General features: G+C 43.4%; 1 protein-coding gene across 1 annotated transcript in view; it reads left to right on the top strand.

Moving 5' to 3' along the window:
- LOC147750996 (NACHT, LRR and PYD domains-containing protein 1 homolog) overlaps positions 1-22,573 on the top strand; it is a 784,790-nt gene that overhangs the window by 725,447 nt on the left and 36,770 nt on the right. Inside the window, exon 9 of the mRNA XM_086918888.1 lies at positions 9,504-9,671. Within this exon, the coding sequence (XP_086775014.1) occupies positions 9,504-9,671 (168 nt within the window). The remainder of the gene's footprint in view (positions 1-9,503; positions 9,672-22,573) is intronic.

Genomic DNA, 22,573 nt, shown 5'->3' with positions numbered 1-22,573 from the left:
ACAAAGCCAGAAAAAGGATTTTAGAACACAAACAAGCTATAAGAAATAAGAAATGTCCAATATCCGGTAGCTTCAAAATTCTTCATGGCCAAAATGACAAGTTATTAACCTATGTAATTCTTGATGCAGTAAGACCACAGGTGAGAGGGGACGATAGAGTATGCCAATTGAGAATTCTAGAGTCTAAATATATCATTGATTTTGAGACATCAGAGCCTGTGGGCATCAATTCCAATGAAGAGTTAGCTATCCATCTTGGTTAAACCCTCCCATGCTGATGACCAGCCACGGTGCTCGTGTGCTGATGAAGAGCTGAGCTCGTCATGGCCATTAGAACGCTCACACGCGGGGATTATTCCCCTGCTGTGCTGAGCGTTCTAAAGAATGGGCGTGGCCGTGACGAGCTCAGCTCGTCATCAGCAAACGAGCACCGTGGATGATGAAAAGCTGAGCTCGTCATCAGCACGGGGCGCTGTGTGCGCCTCCCCCGCCCCCCAGCACAGCGGAGGAATTACCCCAGCTGCGAAGGGGTTAATTGAACTATGAGCTGGTTACAAACACAGGGTATCAAACTAATGAGAAAAAATATCTGCGAATATCAAGTTTGATGAGAGATCTACTTTCCGTAGGGTGATTACATTAAGTTGCATTTTAAATTGTAAATATAATTTTTTTCAGTATATTTTCTTTTTCCTTTTCCGTTTTTGTAAACAGGGACAAGTGCTTTCTGGAGACAACCGTACAACTAGGTAGCAAGGCTCACAATTAAATTACAATGAATGTGAAGTGTTATTACTTGTAAAGGTTGAATCAATTATGAAGAGTGTACCTATGCTCACTGGGGCTGGATTCACAATAATGAAGATTAACAGAACTGTTTTTTGTATGCCTATTTAGGCAAGACATATGCAAATGAACAGCTTCAATGATAGGAAAATTACTGTTCCGACATGTGGATATACCGTGATGCTATTGAAATTGTCTTAACAATTTGTTTCAATTCATGAAGAATGTTTTTGACAGAACATCATGGAAAATATTTGTTCAAAAACAACAGTTTGATCAGAACTGTGGCTGTGGTACAAGGATGAAATCCTAAAATCAATGGATGTGAATTCAATTATACTGAAGGACAGAAAACAATATTTGTATTTGTTCTTTATTTGTATATATTGAGTTCCGAGATTACGGAGTATAATATTACAAAATGCTGATGAGGAATTTAGAAAACAATGGTTCATCAATGTCGCAGTCTGTCTGTACAATTTAATAGTCACTGTCAATTAAACTGTATTCAAACATTATCAAATGTCGAGACTACTTACTGTGAGAAGTATATATTTGCACTTGCATTGTACTTGATCTGCAGTAAACTCCAAGAAATTAGTTTTTGAAGATGAATGACATCAGTAATCTGTATAAATAACAGTAAACCTTTGCACTTGCATTTTATTTATAAGAAAAGTGAGCCTTGCGAATACAGGTAGACAACATTACAATATGGCGCGCAAGATTGTGAGCCAGTAACGCACCTGTCCACTTTTTATGTTTATACATGTGTGAATGTAAAACGGAAGTGAAACAATACTCACCATACTGTGAACAAGCTGAAAGGTGAAACTTGTTGGTAGAAGGCTATCTTTACTGCAATAAATGAAATTCAGCATCCTGGAGTGTCCTGAACTTTTTCTTGAATGAGAGAAAAGGTGTTGATATATATATATATATATATATATATATATATATATATATATATATATATATATATATATATATATATATATATATATATATATATATATATATATATATATATATATGTCTGCAACAACAGAAAAAGCTTCATTTTGCACTTGAAGCGTGGCGCTGCACGAAGTACTCACTTCCAAAGCCAGGTTGCCGTGTGAACGCGTCAGCTTTTAAAAAAAGACTGTTATGGTAACGGAGAAGCAGGCTGCTACGTGGTGATACAAGACCGCGAGGTCTGAAGCGTGGTTGAGTGCCCCTTCAATGCTTCAGGGCAATTGTTTGTAATAATGAAATTCAACATGGCAACCTGGCCGTGGAAGTCAGCACCATTCGTTAACACAAAGGCTGTGGAGCGGTATGAGCCGACTTCGTGCAGCGCCACGCTTCAAATGCAAAATTAAACTTTTTCTGTTGTTGCATATCCTACTAAGGAATGAAAACATTGCATCAAAATCCAAGGCATTGAACCTACTAAGGATTTCACTAATACTCACCTTGAGGGACTACAATTCCCAAGATGCTTCAAAGAGCATTGAACTAAACTCCGCCCATTGAAGGCGATTTGCATAAAGGTTGAAAATGAACAAGGTGATCCGTCAATGCTTGATATCTGCCCAGGAAGAAGAGGCGTGAAATGCCTCGAAACGCGCAGGTTTTAAAAAAAGACTGTTATTGCAACGGAGAAACAGGCTGCTACGAGGTGATACAAGACCGTGAGGTCTTAAGCGTGGTTGAGTGCCCCTTCAATGCTTCGGGACTACAGAACCTGCATGAGCTACACTTTTGTAAATCACATCCCCAAGCTACAAAGATCACTATCCAGCCACCAAGAAATTAGTTTAATCTGCTGCTTTCAAGAAAGAACATCAAGATGTACTGAATGTTGATAACTATTCGTTTTTGGGGCCCTGAAGAAGTCTCAATGTGTGAGACGAAACGCGTCGGCTAAGAAGGAAATCCATTTGTGTTCTTGGATTTTTTCCTGACCTGTATTTTGAAAATAAAGAACTTTGGAAAAGAAATTTTTTTACTGAATTCCGGATTCATTTATCACAGGACCCTCATACGTATTATGGACTTTTGCATTTAATTAATGAAACACTTCTTGGATGGGTGCTGATTCTTTATCTTTCATTGCATTGTGGGTTTTACCCTTGAAGGAACAGACAGGGTTGTGTTCCTTGGATTCACAAGCACCATCACCACGACTCTCAAGCCACAGGTTAAAGCAGGTGCATCTTTTCCTTGCCTCAACCCTTTTCTTTGTGTAAAACATATATATATATATATATATGGAGAACCAATGCTGACCTCTTTAGAAATCAGCGAGACACATGCTCCGGGCTCAAATGAAGGATTTATTTGGCAATTATGCAGTCGCTTCCTGAAGTTTGTGAAACGCCATGGCAGACGCGTTTCTGGCCCACATTGGCCGTCATCAGTGCCAGTTCCACAAGAAAACAAAATTTCAAGCGCTCCAGAGACCACTTCAATATCAGCAGTCCCTTGGCTCCTCCTCCTCCAGGTGAGTGTAGTAACAGCGTTGCACCTCCCAGGCGCACTGCCTGATGGAACCTGCAGTCCACGAGGTCCCGTATACCAGTGTATGGGACAACAGACTCACTTTCGTGCCCCCAATTGCTTGGCGCTTCCTGCATTCCACCACAGGGTTCCTGGGTATAATGTTCCGGCCATTACCTTCAAATGAGCCCTTTTCAGGCAGCGCAATGCCGCCTCCTCTCTCCCCTTCGCGCAGACACACACCAGCTGGTTAGTACCTCTGCTAGGGGGGGCGCCGTGTTGTGCTTCTCACACTTCACCACAGTTTTTGCTGATCCACGGAGCTCCAGAACGAGAGGGCGTGCCCCTTGCCGGTATCAGCAGAGACCCGGCTACACAAGGAGAACCAATGCTGACCTCTTTAGAAATCAGCGAGACACATGCTCCGGGCTCAAATGAAGGATTTATTTGGCAATTATGCAGTCGCTTCCTGAAGTTTGTGAAACGCCATGGCAGACGCGTTTCTGGCCCACATTGGCCGTCATCAGTGCCAGTTCCACAAGAAAACAAAATTTCAAGCGCTCCAGAGACCACTTCAATATCAGCAGTCCCTTGGCTCCTCCTCCTCCAGGTGAGTGTAGTAACAGCGTTGCACCTCCCAGGCGCACTGCCTGATGGAACCTGCAGTCCACGAGGTCCCGTATACCAGTGTATGGGACAACAGACTCACTTTCGTGCCCCCAATTGCTTGGCGCTTTCTGCATTCCACCACAGGGTTCCTGGGTATAATGTTCCGGCCATTACCTTCAAATGAGCCCTTTTCAGGCAGCGCAATGCCGCCTCCTCTCTCCCCTTCGCGCAGACACACACCAGCTGGTTAGTACCTCTGCTAGGGGGGGGCGCCGTGTTGTGCTTCTCACACTTCACCACAGTTTTTGCTGATCCACGGAGCTCCAGAACGAGAGGGCGTGCCCCTTGCCGGTATCAGCAGAGACCCGGCTACACAAGGAGAACCAATGCTGACCTCTTTAGAAATCAGCGAGACACATGCTCCGGGCTCAAATGAAGGATTTAATTTGCAATTATGCAGTCGCTTCCTGAAGTTTGTGAAACGCCATGGCAGACGCGTTTCTGGCCCACATTGGCCGTCATCAGTGCCAGTTCCACAAGAAAACAAAATTTCAAGCGCTCCAGAGACCACTTCAATATCAGCAGTCCCTTGGCTCCTCCTCCTCCAGGTGAGTGTAGTAACAGCGTTGCACCTCCCAGGCGCACTGCCTGATGGAACCTGCAGTCCACGAGGTCCCGTATACCAGTGTATGGGACAACAGACTCACTTTCGTGCCCCCAATGGCTTGGCGCTTCCTGCATTCCACCACAGGGTTCCTGGGTATAATGTTCCGGCCATTACCTTCAAATGAGCCCTTTTCAGGCAGCGCAATGCCGCCTCCTCTCTCCCCTTCGCGCAGACACACACCAGCTGGTTAGTACCTCTGCTAGGGGGGGGCGCCGTGTTGTGCTTCTCACACTTCACCACAGTTTTTGCTGATCCACGGAGCTCCAGAACGAGAGGGCGTGCCCCTTGCCGGTATCAGCAGAGACCCGGCTACACAAGGAGAACCAATGCTGACCTCTTTAGAAATCAGCGAGACACATGCTCCGGGCTCAAATGAAGGATTTATTTGGCAATTATGCAGTCGCTTCCTGAAGTTTGTGAAACGCCATGGCAGACGCGTTTCTGGCCCACATTGGCCGTCATCAGTGCCAGTTCCACAAGAAAACAAAATTTCAAGCGCTCCAGAGACCACTTCAATATCAGCAGTCCCTTGGCTCCTCCTCCTCCAGGTGAGTGTAGTAACAGCGTTGCACCTCCCATATATATATATTATAAAAAAAATCCAATCCTGGATTCTTTGGTACGAAAATCAGGCGCTGACACCGTAGGATCAAGTTATCAAAGAAAAGGTTTATTCCATTCGATTAGCTTGACGCGTTTCGTCGGCAAAACCGCATTGTTCACAACATCATAACACTGATAGTGAAGTGCATTATATACAAGTGATTGGCTTGGCAGCAGCCTACGTGGGTTGCCATGGAAACTTTTCCTCATACAACAGGCATGGAAGAGTTGTGCTCCGTGACATTAGGTGAGTCATGGTTTATCATGTAGTATTTCTTTTAGCATTATCAATATTTTGAAATGCTGTGACATGTGTTTTGGTATTAATTTATTAACAGAAATACAACCTAATCCGGCAAAAAACAATTTAAATTGATTGTTCATCGAGAATGTTTTGAGCACATTATTACACTTCGCATTTGTGTAGAGGGAAACGTTTGAGTTCTGGCCTTACCTTACCTTTGTGAAAAGATACGTGCAATATATACAATGTGCTTATTGTGGTGAGAATATAAAATTACATCTATCGCATTTGCCATGATATGACCTTTCACATAACGGAGTACTCAAACTGATGTTGCGCTGTGATGGGAACCCAGGAATGTCGGGCTGATTGCAGTACATACCAGTTCATGTTTATGAAGGCTAATGTGCCATGATTACAGAGTCTCTACCCGTTGTTTAGTCTGCCCCGTCCATGTATATGTTTGCAGGGTGAGATAACATATAGAGGCATGTATGCTGCTTCTGGCATATATTCGATACTGGTGTATTGGCTGTTGGATACACCGCCTGTAGGCTTCTGCGCCCTATGTTGCCCAAGTGGGCCTACGTGACAGAGACATGTCGCAGGTCAGAGACGTTTGGGACATAAGTGCTGTTGAGTGTAAGGTCACTTAATTTGGCCATGCATAGTGTAAGGACAAAGGGTCTAAAGTAAAAAATTACGGTTAAAAAAATTAAACTAAAGATTTAGGAATAAATCAATAATGAAATTAGCAAATTCTAAAGAATTCTTAGAAAATTGTGTGTAACTGTGTATTTATTTCTGCCACCAAGCAAAAAAAAGGGATTACTAAAAGAAAATATATTTTTTGTGTTTTAAGCACTTGTGTTACAAAATGTTTAGAGGAGTCGGTCCTGGGAAGGAGAGTCATATTAGACTATTTACTTTATATTAGTGTCAAGTGTGTTACATGTGGTTTCAGAGATGAACACTCATTGCTTCATCTCCATTCAGGCCATTAGGAGTCTTGGAGTCGAGTAGAATGATGTATCTAGAGTCCAATCTCCTGAGCGCTAGCTGTCTGTTACCAACCCTGGCATTTTTCTTCCACTTTCAATTACAAAGTACTTCAAGTCCTCTGCCCTGCCCCCATGGTGCACATTGATGTAGCGTGCCACAGGATATGCTGGGTCATCGTTATTGATCGCACGTAAGTGTTGCAATATCCTCACATGGACAGGGTGTATGGTGCTTCCTATGTATCTTTTGTTGCACGTGCACTGTAAGACATGGATTGCAAAATCTGTTTAGCATGTGAAGTTCTCTCTTATGTGTAGAGGGTTTTTTTTCTGAGTGGAAGCTGTACTTTGTTTGTGTTTATGCCATTCCTGCAGGCTTTGCATTTTGTGCATTTGTGGAAGCCATTCGTGCTCTTGAGCCAAAGATTGTTCTTCTCTTTGCATGGTGTGTTGGACACTAATTCTTGCTTCATTGACTTTGCCCTTCTGAAAATAATCTGGGGCAATTTGGCACATGAGGGTCCTATTGTGGGGTCGCTGTGTACCACTGGCCAGTGTCTGTATAGGATTTTCCGTAACTGGGTATGGTAAGCGTTATATCCTGTGATCAATTGTGGTGTCTCAGCTGATTTAGTTGATGTTGGTTGCACAGGCTGTTTCAAGATAAGTTTTTATCTACTCTTGGTGGTGCATTTGCGCTCAGCTTTACTAAGGGTTTTGTTCTTATAACCTCTGGCGCGCAGTCTGTTAAACAACTCCTGTTTTTATGTTTCGAAGCTTTCTTGTGTACTACAGTTTTACTTCATCCTGAGGCATTCTGCGTAGGGGATGCTGGTGATGAGGCTAGTGGGGTGAAAGCTGTCAGCATGTAATATATATATATGTATTTCTATCAAAGCTTTTAGGCATAGGATTAGCACAGTGCCATCCATGCCGACATAGAAAGGGACAAAGGGGCTGATTACGATTATGGAAGGCACGTCACGCCAGCCATGCAGTGGCGGTCCTTCCGCAACTATACAGCGATTTTCCCTCCGCCACATTACCATGGTGAAGGGAATCGCGCTCGGACCGCAACGGACGCAAAGACCAGACACGGAACTGGCACAGGCCACCGGTGCGATTGTCTGGTGGAGCGGTCTGCATCAATCAAATGGTGCTGGTGCCTAGCAGGCACCGTCCGCCAGATCACGATGCTGTCTCCAGCCATTGAAAGGCTGGTGGAGATTGGGTTGGGGGGCCCGTTGCAGGCCCCCTGTGAGTTGGGGGAGGTGTGGGTGCACTGGGGGGTACCCATGGTACCCCTTCATTTCACTGCCCCAAGGGGCAGGAACCGTGTGGTGCAAGCCATGTAGTGCAGTGAAATGCACAACATGCCATTCTAACTTCACGGCAGGTGCTGCTGTCAGCAGCACCCGCCTCAATATTAAAATGCAGAATGCGACCACCATGGTGGCGGTGGCATCCTAATTGGGTGTGAGGGACCGCCTCATGTATTGCGGACGGTCCCGGTTCCCAACACGATGGCAGACGGACTCCAGTCCATCGCCATCGTAATCAGCCCCAAAGTCTTTTGCCATTTCTACAGCAAAGACTTTAAGCATAGGACTAGCACAGTCCTATCCATGCTGAGCTGTAAAGCGACAAAAGCCTTTTACCACTCCAGGCACAGTAATACATCTTTGAATTCGTAAAATATATATATATATATAAAAGATACGCCTGCCTTCGGAAATCTCAGCCAGTAAGATATACATTTAACTTCAGTTACTATGTAACTTGTGCAAAAACAACAGGTGCCCAGACGTGGGTCCCGTACTCACTGCGTCACTGGAGTCAAGCTCTCCTGGCTGAAGACAGCTGATAGCCAGAAACCGGTCCTAGGATGCTTGATTCTGGTCCAGGAAAGACATGGCATGGCAGTTCGGTCTGGACTATTCCCATGAGGCACAGGGTCAAGACTGATTTGCATATGGCCATGTCTGAACTGGGGTGGCGTGGTGAGCAAAATAACGATGGATTAAACCCAGATCTGTGACTGGGGGTGAATGTTTTGCCAATGTCCATCACCTTGTGTGTTAATATGTAACTTGTACCAGCCCAATAACAGTAGGCAGCCCCAGCATCAGTGGCATATTGTGTACCATTTGTATATTTTAGTAGCGCTAGGGCATTCAGCTAGGTATGTGTTATCCAACTACCATTACATAAAGAGTGTCTGACATGCTGGCATATTTGAAAATCTCTAGAGTGCATCTCAGCACCATCCTTGTTTAAGTAGCACTGTTTTCAGGTTGGTACACGGAATCATATTTTTATAGTATCCTACAGCACTTCAACAGCACCTTGATATGATTAGCAATACCATAGAATATTTGAGCAAGCACATAAAAGACGGAAGACATATGGCACATAATAGCAGATATTATTTCATTTTATTTTCTGGCACAAGGCTTTTGATGGGCTTATGACTGGCAAAGGAATTATGATGATCATTACATCTAATATTATTGTACTGGAATCGTATTTACAATGGGTTTTTTAATGTAGATCATCTATATTAGAAACAAACTCCTTTACTATTGAGCTCTGTCTTCTATACATCCATTGTTTCTATTAGGCACACGGTTTTATGAGCAATACTGACAATGTTGCTGTAGCGAAGGAATAATGCTTCTTGAAATTGTAAGAGACCTTGAAGTACTGTAATATTTTGTGAGTTTTCTAACAGAACTGTCTGTAAAATCTACTTTGTTTAATGCAAAACATTTGACAAAATGTGTTGTAAAATGTACAGTAGCTCTCCATTGCTTCCACAATTATCTTGGGCAGTCGGTACACATATTGAGTTTATATGCGTATGCATCATGGGCTAATACCAGGGCATTTTCCATTGCTGGCCTTGGAGCCCATTAGTTTACTACTCAAGTATCACTCCAAGTTTCCTACTGTTTTCTTCATTAGTTGGAAATGTATTGTTAAAAGAGATGAGAACTTAAGTTTGTGTAAAGAGGAACTGTACATCATTAGTCATTGTAAAAGTGCCTTTGTTGCCAGGTGTTATTGATAATAGTGGGATTTATAACTTTCATATGTGTTTTCTCTATAGGCTTGGAACAAATTGTCTATCAGACTCTGGCACTAAACACATTTTCAAAGGTCTTGAAAACAACAGAAGCCTAAAAATCCTGTATTTGACAGATAACAATATTAGTGACTTGGGCACAGTAAGCATGGTAAAGAGTTTGAGATATAACAAGACACTCATGGAGCTTCAGTAAGTGTTTTTGTTCTCTATTTTGAAACTTGCATGTGAATTATCAGCAGATCTTGGTGATGGAATTACGTTCTCATGCTCTGCAAAAATGCCAGCTCAATTTTCTTAAACCATATTTTTCACTTAGCCCTCCACACCTGCCAGGACGTTTTCACCCCCATCTTGAACCAACCCCAGCATTATCACTGCTGTCTCCTAGAGAGATTAAGGGGCCCATTAGGATGTCAGGCGGATTCCCCCCGCCAGGCTGGCGGTGGCTGGCGGGGGGAATCCGACATCCGAATTCAAATTCCCCCGCCATATTAGTATGGCAGGGGGACCTCGGCGGAAGGAAAGACCGTCCGTCGCTTATCCTTGCGGCCGGGGCGGGAAAGGATTAATATGGTGGCGGTGTCTATTAGACACCGCCAGCCATATTACAATGTGCTTAGGGACATGCCTTTCCGTGGCATGCGGTCTTCACTCTGGGGGACCCCTGCATGCCTCCAGAGTGAAGGAGAGGTGGGGGGTGCACACTGTGGTACCCCCACTGTGGTACCCCCCTGCATTTGCGCGGTGCCTGCTGCTTTGTTTATGCAAATGTAAAAGTGTATTTTTAGCATTGTGGCGGGCGATGCTGGGAGCACCGCCCGCCTCAATGCTAAAAATACAGGCTGCGCCTGCCACTGTGGCGGGCGCATCCTAATACCCCCACAGGACCCCCGCCCTTATGGCGGCCGGTCCCGATTAGCGATGGAATGGCGGGCAAACTAATCCGCCCGCCATCCTAATGGACCCCTAGGTCCTTTTCTCCATGATCACCACAGTCCAATACCAACCCCTTTTTCCTCTTGCAGTACATGCTGTCTAAATAATTAAAAGAGGTAAAGTATGTGAAAACCTTATCTAGTGTCCGTTACCATTTCCCTACGCCACTGACCAAGATGCAGAATGAAATCTTGTGCTCCAGTTTTTTCTATCTCATAACCTGCATATTTTATAACTTTTTCCACTCAATATAACAAAGCCCTCAAAACCCTAATGCCAGTGTTCGTTATTATTCACCCAGCACCCTTGGTCCAGTATCATCCAGGAACTGAATATATACATTTCTATAATTTGTTTAGCAATCTAACCCATTTTACCATTGGAGCTGTTTCGTTATTTCTATTAATGTCTCAAAGCGTTCTGTATGTTTTTTCATTTTATTTTTTTGTGTATGTTAAATAGTTAGGTTATGTCTCTATGTTCGCATCAGTTATTCATTCAAGTATTCACTCAGCTATGAATTTGAAATTGTTGTTACATGTTTTCAAGTGAGGAGAAAAAGCTAGAGCAAGATGATCTTGTTTGCTGCAATGTTGAATATGTTAGCAAATGCCAAATAAGAGACTAAAGACTAGAGACAGATTTCACTTATGAGCAAGCCCTGTGTTCTTAGAAATGCTGCTTTTTTCCTTCAGAAAGAATATCTATTTTTGATCTCTTTTCTGCTTCAAGGACTCAGACAAGAGAGAAACTGCTTATTGCAGCAAACCTTACTGAGACCCTCTCTCCTAATTTCCACACAATCCTCAGCGAAGCATCATCATAATTTTGGTAAGGTTGAAACTCTGACAGTGTAAGGCCTTAACGTTGAGGCACTATGACATTTAGGGCCCCATTATGATGGCAGGCGGATCCCCCCCACCGGGTCAGCGGTGTCGATCTTCCCGCCATAAGTCCCTAGTTATCCTCCTGCCATATTAGTATGGCGGGGGGCACTGCGGTGGACAGAAAGACCGTCTGCCACTTTTCCGCTGGTCGAAATCCCGACTGGGCGGAAGAGGGACACAATATGGTGGCAGTGTCATCCATATTATGATGTGGCATGACTCCGCCATGGAAAGACATACAGTTTTTGCTCAGGCCTGTTGCAGGCCCCCAGTGGGTGGGAGGGGGAGGCTGCACTTGGGGGGTACCTATGGCATTGGCATTGGTATGGACAAGGTGGCAGGCACCGCGCGGTGCCTGTCACATTGTGCATGCAATGCACAACAGCCATTCACAACATTATTGAAGGCGGTGCTGTGAGCACCACCCGCCACAATGTTGTGAGTGCAGACTGCCACAGCCAAGGTGGCGGTGGCATCATAATTGACGGAGCGGGACCCCCGCACCACTGGCTGCCGGTCCCGGCACCGCTAGGGTGGGGGGCGAACAAGAGTCTGCCCGCCATCCTAATGATGCCCTTAGAAACATTCAAAATGGCTAAAGCAGTGGCCTTGATCTGTTGTGGATAAGGAACTTGAGAAAGGAATAAAATGCTGTTTTTAGGTTGGGTAAAACACAGATCCTTTCAGTGAGCACATTTCTTAGCAAAACGGGGAAGTGAAAGGAAAACTAATACTTTTGAACAGGTTTTTTATCTTTGCTATATAGGCACTCAGAAGTCAAAGATTGCAACTTACTTTTTTGCTATACCCCAAAGTGCACTGATCTAGGCATATTGTGGGTCATATCTGGAGGTCACTTTCATACCTGCATCACAGCTTTGCCAATTCACTAGCATTGATAGCAGGGCTGAAACGAACATATCAGTTTTACTTTCGGTCAACAGGCAGAGAGTATTCCTATGCTCCTTTCATAGCTGCTGAAATGCAGCATTTTGTCCTGTCGTGTAGTAATTAAAAAAAATAAAGTGGGTAAGGCCTGGCATTCCAGAACAAGGAATTCGCACTATCTTGTACTCTTGTTAACTCTTCCCATTTCGTCACAGGGTGGGGTTATTGATTATTCCTGATTCCACCCCAAGACAAAATGGGAAAGATTTATGACTGACCTTCAGCTTCCTAAAGCCTGAGCGGAAGAGTGAAACCCCTGAGGCTAATCTATATAGCGCCGCCAGAAGGAGGAGGAGACTGGGAAGCAACGTCACCGGGGATCGAGGCAACACATGGGCTGTGTGTCATAAGCCCTATTTACTCTACAGCGCAGCAACAAGACGTGCATTGCAGCTACTGAAGGTGCCTGATGGCCTGTTCTTTTGTCTCAGAGCAAGGCAGTCAGGCATAAGCTCTGTTTAAAATGTATAACCTCATTTATCGTGAAGGCTCTTAACTAAAGGGGCCACAAAGGATATTGGCAGAGACCCAAAGCTCTCGAGCACCAGCCGCTGCTGGTCATATCAGACAATTCGGGTACACAGGCTCAAGTTCAGCAATGCCTCATAAGGTAGAATAAGGCACTACTATGGCAATGCCCTCCCATCCGAGGGCCACCTTGGAATCGGACACCGTACACAGTGAGCATGCATTCGGCATGTCGCACAAGAGATGAGCAGCACGTTCAATGAAGCGGACCAATTTGGATCCCAAAACCAGTGAATCCGCTCACCACCAAGACACTTATGCATGCTGAGGTACCCATGTTGAAGGAGCCCATGCGCCTTCGATGCGGGCAAGACTTCTAGACTCCGCACAGGGCAATACGGTCTGTAGGCACTTTTCTGAATCTTCCACCCATGTCACATTGCCAGTTTGATTCCATCCGGTGATTTGGGCACTTGCAAGGGCACCGCTCTCCATTTGTCACAGGTAGATGGTGGGAGCCCTTCGTAGGAGATCTTTGATGTCCCTGAGATCTTGAAAAGCAGGGGTAAAGTTGACAAGATATTGGAGAGGACACTTTATGGTGCCACACAGCAGCAGGTAGTTGCTCTCTAAATGGCAGAAATCCTCCTTGTGCACAACAGAGTTCCTCTGGCAGTGTGCACCACGCAGTTCCAGGTTCTCCGGTCCCACGTCCACACAAGCATATCTCACCCTTTGCTGAAGTGTGGCACCAGCCGTTCTACTACAGTTTGTTTTTGAAGTTGGTAGTGGTTCAGAGGGTCTCTTTGAACCACAAATGTCTCCCCTAAATTACAGTCCTGTCTGCCAAAGGAATCCGATCAGGTATTATGGCTGGCTTCTGATGGCCCATCCACCAGTCAGAATGCAGCAAGTAATTTCAACGGCGGACATACATAATTTACTTTTCCCACTCCAATCAAGCTTAAGCCAAGAAAGGCGCTGGACACTAACATACATAATTTAATATTCCCACTCCAATCCAGCTTCAGTCAAGGAAGGTGCTGGACACTAAACATACATAATTTACTATTCCCAATCCAATATAGTTCAAATAAGACAAGATGCTATACAGTAAACATACATACATTTACTAATCCAACTCCAAAATAACTCAAATCAGTTGAATACAGAACACTAAACTTACACATTTAATATTCTCTCTCCAAACATAAATCAACCCATAAGAAATAACAAACATTTTAAAAAATATTTTAAATCTCCCTCTACATTATTAAAAAAAAAAAACATTAATATTACTCCCATAAATTAATGTATTATATTGAAACATGACATAACTTAAATGCAACACTATTCCGCATTGTCATTTCTTGAAATGAATAACTTAATAAAATTCCAATTTATAACATAAACTTTATAAACACCTAATTAACCACAAAGTTAAATATTTTCGTAATTAAAATAATTTGGATTTTTTTTAAAATACATATAAAAAGCTCATTTTACAATAATTACCTATTTATTTACATTTTATTTTAATAATCATTATTACATTTTATTAAAAATACTAAACAAACACTATAAATACCAAAATACAAAATGTAAAGAAATATTCATTTTCCACAATAGAAAAATGTAATTCGTTTTACAACACAATAAATAAATTCAAATAACAAAATACAGTAAAAATAAAACCTGAAAATTTGATAAAAAATATTAAATATGAATTAAATACAGATCTAAATATCTTTTATTTTTAATACTATTTTTTCACTTTTATTTTTTTAAATGTGTAAATATTGTTTTAATATCAAGAGCAACTTATCTCAACTTAAAAAAACATAAACACATAATATATTTTTTTAACAAAATAAAGCTAATCACAATTATATTTTATAACATACTACCAATATTTGTATAATTAATTACAATTCAAATTTTATGTAAAAAAAACTTTACCATCCATGTTCTCTAAAAATCCAACACCACACACATGAATTTCTATAAATAAATACTTTTTAATAAAATAATAATTTTGTAATAATTGTTGTTTAAAAATTTCTCAACAATTTCAAATAGCTACCCACCATTATCACCTACTATACTAACATCTTAATCTTTAAAAATAAGGTCATTTTTTAAAATTGAAATTATAAAAATATTTAAAAAATAACACTTATACCCACTAAAACACCAACAACCCAAATACAAGTATAATCAAATTAGTATTTAAATAAATATTTTAATTTTCTAATTATTTATACCAATTTTATAAATAATTTTTCATTTACTCTCCACCCTTATCCCCTATTATAAACCCAACACACTCATCCTAAAATGTTTTTATTAAACACAAAAATATATTCAAAAATGTATATGTAATTTTAAAAAATCACATAAAAATGTTTTTTTAATTAATATTAAAAACATTAAACTTTATTTTACTAAAATATCCTTATAATATAAAACCCTATTTTTAACTTAAATATTGCTTACAACAATATTTAATACAGTACCTAATTTTGCTATTCTTGACCTCGATATTACATATCATGATATTTCAATTACACTGTATTTTCCACACAATATTTCTGTCACATGTTATTTTTTTCGATATTTTTTCTGAATACCTCTCCAGTGTGGACAGGAGCCAAGCACAAAGGCACACATGAGAAGATTAGAGAATAGAAATGTCCATGTTCTATAGTGCAATTTCTACGCTGGTCATGACAAAGCCATCTTTACCACAGGAAAAGGGTTGTCGCTGCGGATCCAATGATATGGCCACGTATTCAACAGAACCATCTGTGCCAGTGCACCCACAATGGCAAGCTGGACACAGGTTTATGTGAACCCCGGGTGCAATGCTCACAGCGGACTGCACTGGCCGGCTCATCACATATTGGGAAATACCAGCAGTGCACCACGCACCCCAGTCTGCAGTGGCAGGCTCGTCTCATATTTGGGAAACACTAGTGGAGTCAACGCGTATTTTAGATAAGCACCACTCCCTACAGTGGGGAAGTGCCCCATTCGTTACGGTCACTACAAGAGAATCCGCAAAACACATGAGGAAAAAGCAAAACATTCAGGGGAAACGCTACCTGAAAGGCTCAGGTCTAACAGATGGTGATCCTCTTGGACAGGCTTTAAGGCTAGCAATGCTTTCTTCTTGAATGCATTGGTATCTTCCAGCCATGGTAATAACATCCTTCCTCCCTTTCATGCTCCCACACTTATTCCACTGGCTCTGGGGTAAAGAGTACGGCACATCACTGTGAACCGAGAGTGAAGACCAGGCTTTTCCTGCTGGAAAGCTGAGCCAAGCTGACATCCTACTGTCTCTGGTGAGGCTCCTATCCAGCGGTAACCCATCCTTGAAGTTAGAGGAGCTATGGTAGAGGTATTTGGGTATTGGGATTGAAAGTAGGGTGTTGTGTTTACTCAGTTGGAACAATTATGTAGTTGCAACCATCTGACTGTAGTAATTGTACATGTTGGAGGCAGGAATAATGGATCTACTCTAAGTTGCTATGTTTTGAGTGATTAAAGGTACCTTTTCACTTATTGTGCCTTGTATCCTAATTCCTACCTTATCTTCTGTACTGTAGAAGATTAGAACTGGATAATAAAAGTAGCTGTGAAATTAAGCATTCTCAGTAAAATGTGAAAAACATTATGATTGCACTATTGGGAAACTTCGATTTTGGTAGTATGTACCTAGATAGCTGGCCTTATGACACAACATCCATCTCTGAAGTGATAGTGTTCCCTTTATAAACATAATTAATGTCAAATATCAAATAATCTCCAACTCTTCGGCCTGGTGTTACATAATTATAACATCTACACATTTCATGTACACAAAGGCTCATTTAAGAGCCAACTTTGAGTCATAATACACATTGCTTATTTTTTAAATCTTTATTCAGGTGTTAACGAACATTTCAAATAAAAAATGCAATCAGTGCAAATAGTAAACATATGACAAAATAAGACATGTCTATCATTTATATATCATATCCATGTTAAATGATTAAAAGACAAAGGAAGGGTCTAAGAAGGGTGAAAATGAGCTAAAGGTGAACAGTTGAGACTAACAGGCGATCATACACAATGTTGAAAGCAGCAATATACTTGTGCTGCTTAGTAATTCACAGAGCTATGTTCCACAACAGTATATACCCAATGCAGCACTATTGTGTCCTTTAACACAGGTGTATAGGTCACAGATAGAGCATCAAATCAAGAAAGAGTGCCAATTACTCTTCCAAACTTTGCAATAGAAACAAAGTAGCATTCTATTGAGAGGTGTTCACAATGATGGGGTATCTACAGAAGACACTCCTCTCTCTAAGGTAGAGGGCTCTTTTCCACATAGAACTAAACTTGCAGTTAAGGTGATCCAACTGCAGCACTTACCTGGACCTAAAGCTCATTCGAACTCTGTTTTGTAGTGAATGTATTGATATGTCGAAGCATCAAAAAGTGCCAAGACCCTATGATTTGGGCGCACCTGCTATGCAGACACATTTGCACATCCTTTGGGTTGCTTACCAAACAGTGTGTATCTACAGCTGCATATTGGATTGTGGAATATGTTTCCTAAAAAGAAAATGGTAAAATGGTCAAGATTTATTTAATGCAGGTACACAAAAGAGTGCAAAAAGATTATGGTGTTAGACGTTGTGGGCCCTATAACAATTTCGGTCGGACGAGCGTTCAACCGACACCATAGCGAGAATGGAACTGCCCAACTATTAGTCGGCAGTTCCACCCGCTGTATTAGGATGTGACCGCCCTACGGACTGTAATCCCTACAATGGTGGGGGTGTCTGCTCAGGCACCGCCGTAGGGATTACAATGTCAGTTTGTGGCTGTATCTTAGCCGCCATGAAAAGTCAGGCAGAAAGTGACTTGGGGACCAGGTCCCCCTTGCCACCTTGACCTCCAATATGGGCCCCCGCCATATCCTTGCACCATGTGGCTGGCACTGCATGTTGCATGCCACATAGTGCAGGGATATGTTAGATGTGTTTTTCTGTAGTGCGGCATGTGCTGCAGTCCGCAGCACACACCGCAGTACAAAGAATACACATTGGGACTGCCTTGAAGACAGTCGCATCCTAATACCAATTGCGGGACCGCCGACAGCTAGTCGAACGGTCCCGTTCCGACAGGATGGTGGTCGGATGAAAGTCCGACCACCATCATAATGAGGCCCATAATCACATTCACATTTGGATACAAACTTCCTAACTCCTCTGTACACCCAAAGATAAAGTAAGTTTTTAATTTTGGGTTTATAAGGGATTGTTACATCCCATTTCCTATGTGTTTTTAGTAGATATTTAGTAGATAAAGTGCGAAAGTACATCTTGGAATTTTCTGAATTAATGATGTCCTTTTTTGTCGTTGTTATGTTGTGTCCAAGAGGTTGTATAAGAAGGATTATGAAGTACTATTACATATTATTAGTATATGTTTTTTACACAATTGCAATTTTAATTTTGTTACTATGCTAGTTCAGTACATTTAATTAAAATGAAATATTTGTGTCATGTTTACATTCCCAAGGTATTTTATGTTGAGGTAAGCATTTAACAGATTTTCAAGCCGTCTACCTTTGGGTGTAATGACAGTGGGCCAGATGTAGGTGGCTAAATACCGGTCGGTAATGCTGAAATTCGTTAAATTTCTGTGTTACCGACCAGTATTTAGCCATTTGCGATGTAGTAACACCGAACGCCATCGCAAATAAGGAATCGGTAAAAATAAGGGAAACCAGTTACCGATTCCTTATTTAGTGGTTAGCAGACACCGAAACCCCAAAATACTAAATCGGTAAATAAGAAATCGTTAAATAATCGCAAATGCGATGTACCAAAAATCGGTAATACCGAATTTTCGGTATTTAAGAGTCGCTAATTACTACTGACTCAAAGCAGGTGGTAATCAGGTGCACTGCATTTAAACAGCCCCAAAATGCAAGTGTCAACACAACGGCGGCCCTCTATGTAATAGCAAGGCAGCTACGTTTGTGAGCAGCAGGACTGAGGATCTGGAGACAGGAGGAGCGCATGTACAAACTGCGTGTTACACTGTTCCAAATGACTGAGGCTGAAATACATGAGAGGTACAGACTACACCCCCAAACCATCCTAGTACTGATACAGGACCTGCACCCACTCCTGGAGCATCAGACACCAAGGGCGCACGCCATACCAACACATGTTCAGGTGCTCTGTAGCCTGCACCTACTTGCGTCAGGAAGTTACCAGGGGGTGATAGCTGTGGCAGGTGGTGTGTCTCAGAGTTGCCTGTCCCTTTTCTTCAACTCCTTCTTGGATGCCATGATGCAGAGAATGCGTCACTACATCCGCTTCCCCAGCACACAGGTGGAACTGCAGAAGACAAAGCTGGATTTCTACCAAAAGGCACAGTTCCCACATGTAATAGGGTGCATTGATGGGACCCAAATACCAATCTGCCCACCTGCAGGTACAGAATACATACACCGGAACCGCAAATCTACGCACTCCATCAACGTGCAGGTGATATGCGATGCGGACAACATCATCACTGACATCGTGGCCAAATTTCCAGGGAGTACCCATGACTCCTACATATTCAGGAACAGTGGGACCTACACACGTGTGGCTGGTGGTGAATTTGGAGAAGGATACCTGCTAGGTAAATCAATGTGACACACCCTGATGTATACCTTGGATGAATGTGTTGGTGACTCTTATTAATGGCACTTCCTTTCCCATTTAGGTGACAGCGCAGATGCCGTGCAGGCATTTATCCTAACTCTATACCTCAACCCTTCCACCCCAAGTGAGAGAAGATACAATGTGGCACATAAAAGCAGGTGCAACGTTGTGGAGAGCACCTTTGGACTTCTAAAAAGCAGGTTCTATTACCTCCACAAAAGTGGAGGTGCACGTCAGTACCGCCTCATCATCTGCTGCAAAATAATAGCAACATGTGCCATGCTGCATAACCTTGCCACAAAGAAAGGAACAGCAGTGGAACTAACTGACTCTTAGGACGAAGGTGAGGACTGTCCACAGCCAGAGCACAGCACAGCAGGTGTGGCAGCAGCACCAGATGGGAGACACAGACGGGCTGAGATAACACGCAACTATTTCTGAGTGAGTAAGGAGACATAGCCAGTTACTGTAAGTGAGTGACAGTGTTTAATTATCAGAGCACACCACCACAACATGAAGGACGGCACATGCCAGGCCAGGCTTAATTCAAATGCAGTGTCCAAAACAAAAAAGGGTTACATCACCTATTTTGGTAAACCATGTGACGGCTGGCAGCACTTCCTGCGCCCACACACTGCACTCCTTCGTTTTTTGGCCCCACTGTCCTCACTGCCGGTCTGTCCTGTGGCAGTGCTGTGCCTTTCGCTGCGCCTCCTGGATTCTGTGATAGGGGGCTTGATGCTACTGTGGCTAGTAGCCTCTTCACTATCCCCCCATCACCTGTTGTGGCTACCTGTTTGGTCTGGAACATTTCTAGTGCACTGGTCACTGTGACCAGCCCCCTTGCCACATCACGGCTGCAGTGGGCCATCTCCTCCTGCATGGCCACCGAGTGCCTGCAGAGCAGAGATGTGGCACAATAGAGAGGCGGCTCACCGCCTTGGAGTAGTTGTCAATTTTCTGCCTCTCCATGCGCCTTGCCAAACGGTCCTCATCCAGCTCACTGCCTCGGATATGTCCCTCTTGCCCTCAGCCACACTATTGTTCATGGAACAGATTCCCTTCTCAATTCGCTTATTTAACAACAAGGGGTGGTGAAGGACAGAGTTTCTGAATTAAACAGAATACTCTCACCCAGTCAAGAGATCAGGGCTAGATGCAACACCGTTTTTTAGCTCACTGCACCATCCCAGCTCAGAACCTGGCTATATGCAAATTAGTCTGTTCCTGTCCCAGTGCATGATGGGAACAGGGCAAACCAAACTACCAAGCCAATTCTTACACTGGGAAGGAAACAAGCTTCCGGGGACCGGTTTCTGGCATTTCAGCCGTCGTCGGCCCGGCTTGCTTGAGTCCTGATGGTGCAATGAGCAAGGGACGCACATCTGAGTATACCCTTCCACGCTTAGGGTGGACAAAATATTTAACAACAAGGGGTGGTGAAGGACAGAGTTTCTGAATTAAGCAGAATACTCTCACCCAGTCAAGAGATAAGGGCTAGATCTAACACCGTTTTTTAGCTCACTGCACCATCCCAGCTCAGAACCTGGCTATATGCAAATTAGTCTGTTCCTGTCCCAGTGCATGATGGGAACAGGGCAAACCAAACTACCAAGCCAATTCTTACACTGGGAAGGAAACAAGCTTCCGGGAACCGGTTTCTGGCATTTCAGCCGTCGTCGGCCCGGCTTGCTTGAATCCTGATGGTGCAATGAGCAAGGGACTCACATATGAGTATACCCTTCCACGCTTAGGGTGGACAAAATATTTAACAACAAGGGGTGGTGAAGGACAGAGTTTCTGAATTAAGCAGAATACTCTCACCCAGTCAAGAGATCAGGGCTAGATCCAACACCGTTTTTTAGCTCACTGCACCATCCCAGCTCAGAACCTGGCTATATGCAAATTAGTCTGTTCCTGTCCCAGGCAAACCAAACTACCAAGCCAATTCTTACACTGGGAAGGAAACAAGCTTCCGGGGACCGGTTTCTGGCATTTCAGCTGTCGTCGGCCCGGCTTGCTTGAATCCTGATGGTGCAATGAGCAAGGGACTCACATCTGAGTATACCCTTCCACGCTTAGGGTGGACAAAATATTTAACAACAAGGGGTGGTGAAGGACAGAGTTTCTGAATTAAGCAGAATACTTCTCAATTCGCAGCATGTGCCCATTCATCTGTACCATCTGCCGCTGTACTGACCTTATGGCCTTGCCTTGCAGGCGCTGTACCTTGAGCATGTTCCCCTCAAGACCGGCGAACACACTCTCATCCTCACACTGTGAAGAAGGACTGGCTGCCCTTGCCCTGCGGCGTCTGGCAGGTGTGTGGGCACGCTCTGTGGGGGACTGTGAGCCTGTACCGTTGGTATCCTCAGCCACCGTGGACTCTTGTCCTCCTATGCTGTCCTCCTCGGACACCTCCTTCTGCTGGAGACTGGCCACTGCATGCCTCATGGCTCTCGGAGCTGATGGCGTTGATGGTGGCGGTGGTGATGGTGGTGGTGGTGGTGGTGATGATGATGGTGGTGGTGGTGGTGGGTTGGTGTGCCCTGCAGGCGACAGGACCTCCTCCTTTTGTGTCCTCTCTGTCCTGGGTGCCTTTCCTTTGCTACCCTTTGCTGCCCTGCGCGATGGCTCGCCTGTGAAGACAGAATGTACATTTGCTCACTTATCTGGCAGCATTTGCGTAGTAATAAATTTCATGCCTGACAATCAAACTGACTGTCCTCTGCTTGCTAATTGCTGATGTGTGTCACATGGCTTTGGGTTCAGTGGACTGACTGTTCTGACATGTTACTTCTGACTACATCTCCCATAATGCATTGCTTTTTCAGTAAAACATGTACTGGAGTGGGATTCACAATTTAAATTTGAATTTACAGAAATGTGTATAGCACACATATACCACGCGGTTTCTTGGCGCTTGTAGGATACTTAACCCGTGGCTGGGGTGACAGAGTTACTAGGGTGCGAAGGCGTGAGAAAATAAGAAGGTCTTAAGTGCCCTGCAGAATTCGATATAAGAGGAAATAGATCTAATATGGAGGGGAAGAGAGTTCCTGAAAGTAGGGGCAAGGACAGTGAATTTCAGGCCCCTAGATTTCTTTTTCTTGAACCGGGGGACAGAAAGAAAAAA

Source organism: Lissotriton vulgaris, chromosome 1_1, assembly GCF_964263255.1.
Source record: "Lissotriton vulgaris chromosome 1_1, aLisVul1.2, whole genome shotgun sequence".
Lineage (NCBI taxonomy): Eukaryota > Metazoa > Chordata > Amphibia > Caudata > Salamandridae > Lissotriton > Lissotriton vulgaris.
Note: the sequence above shows the minus strand (reverse complement) of the source record. Positions and strands in the feature narration are given on the sequence as shown.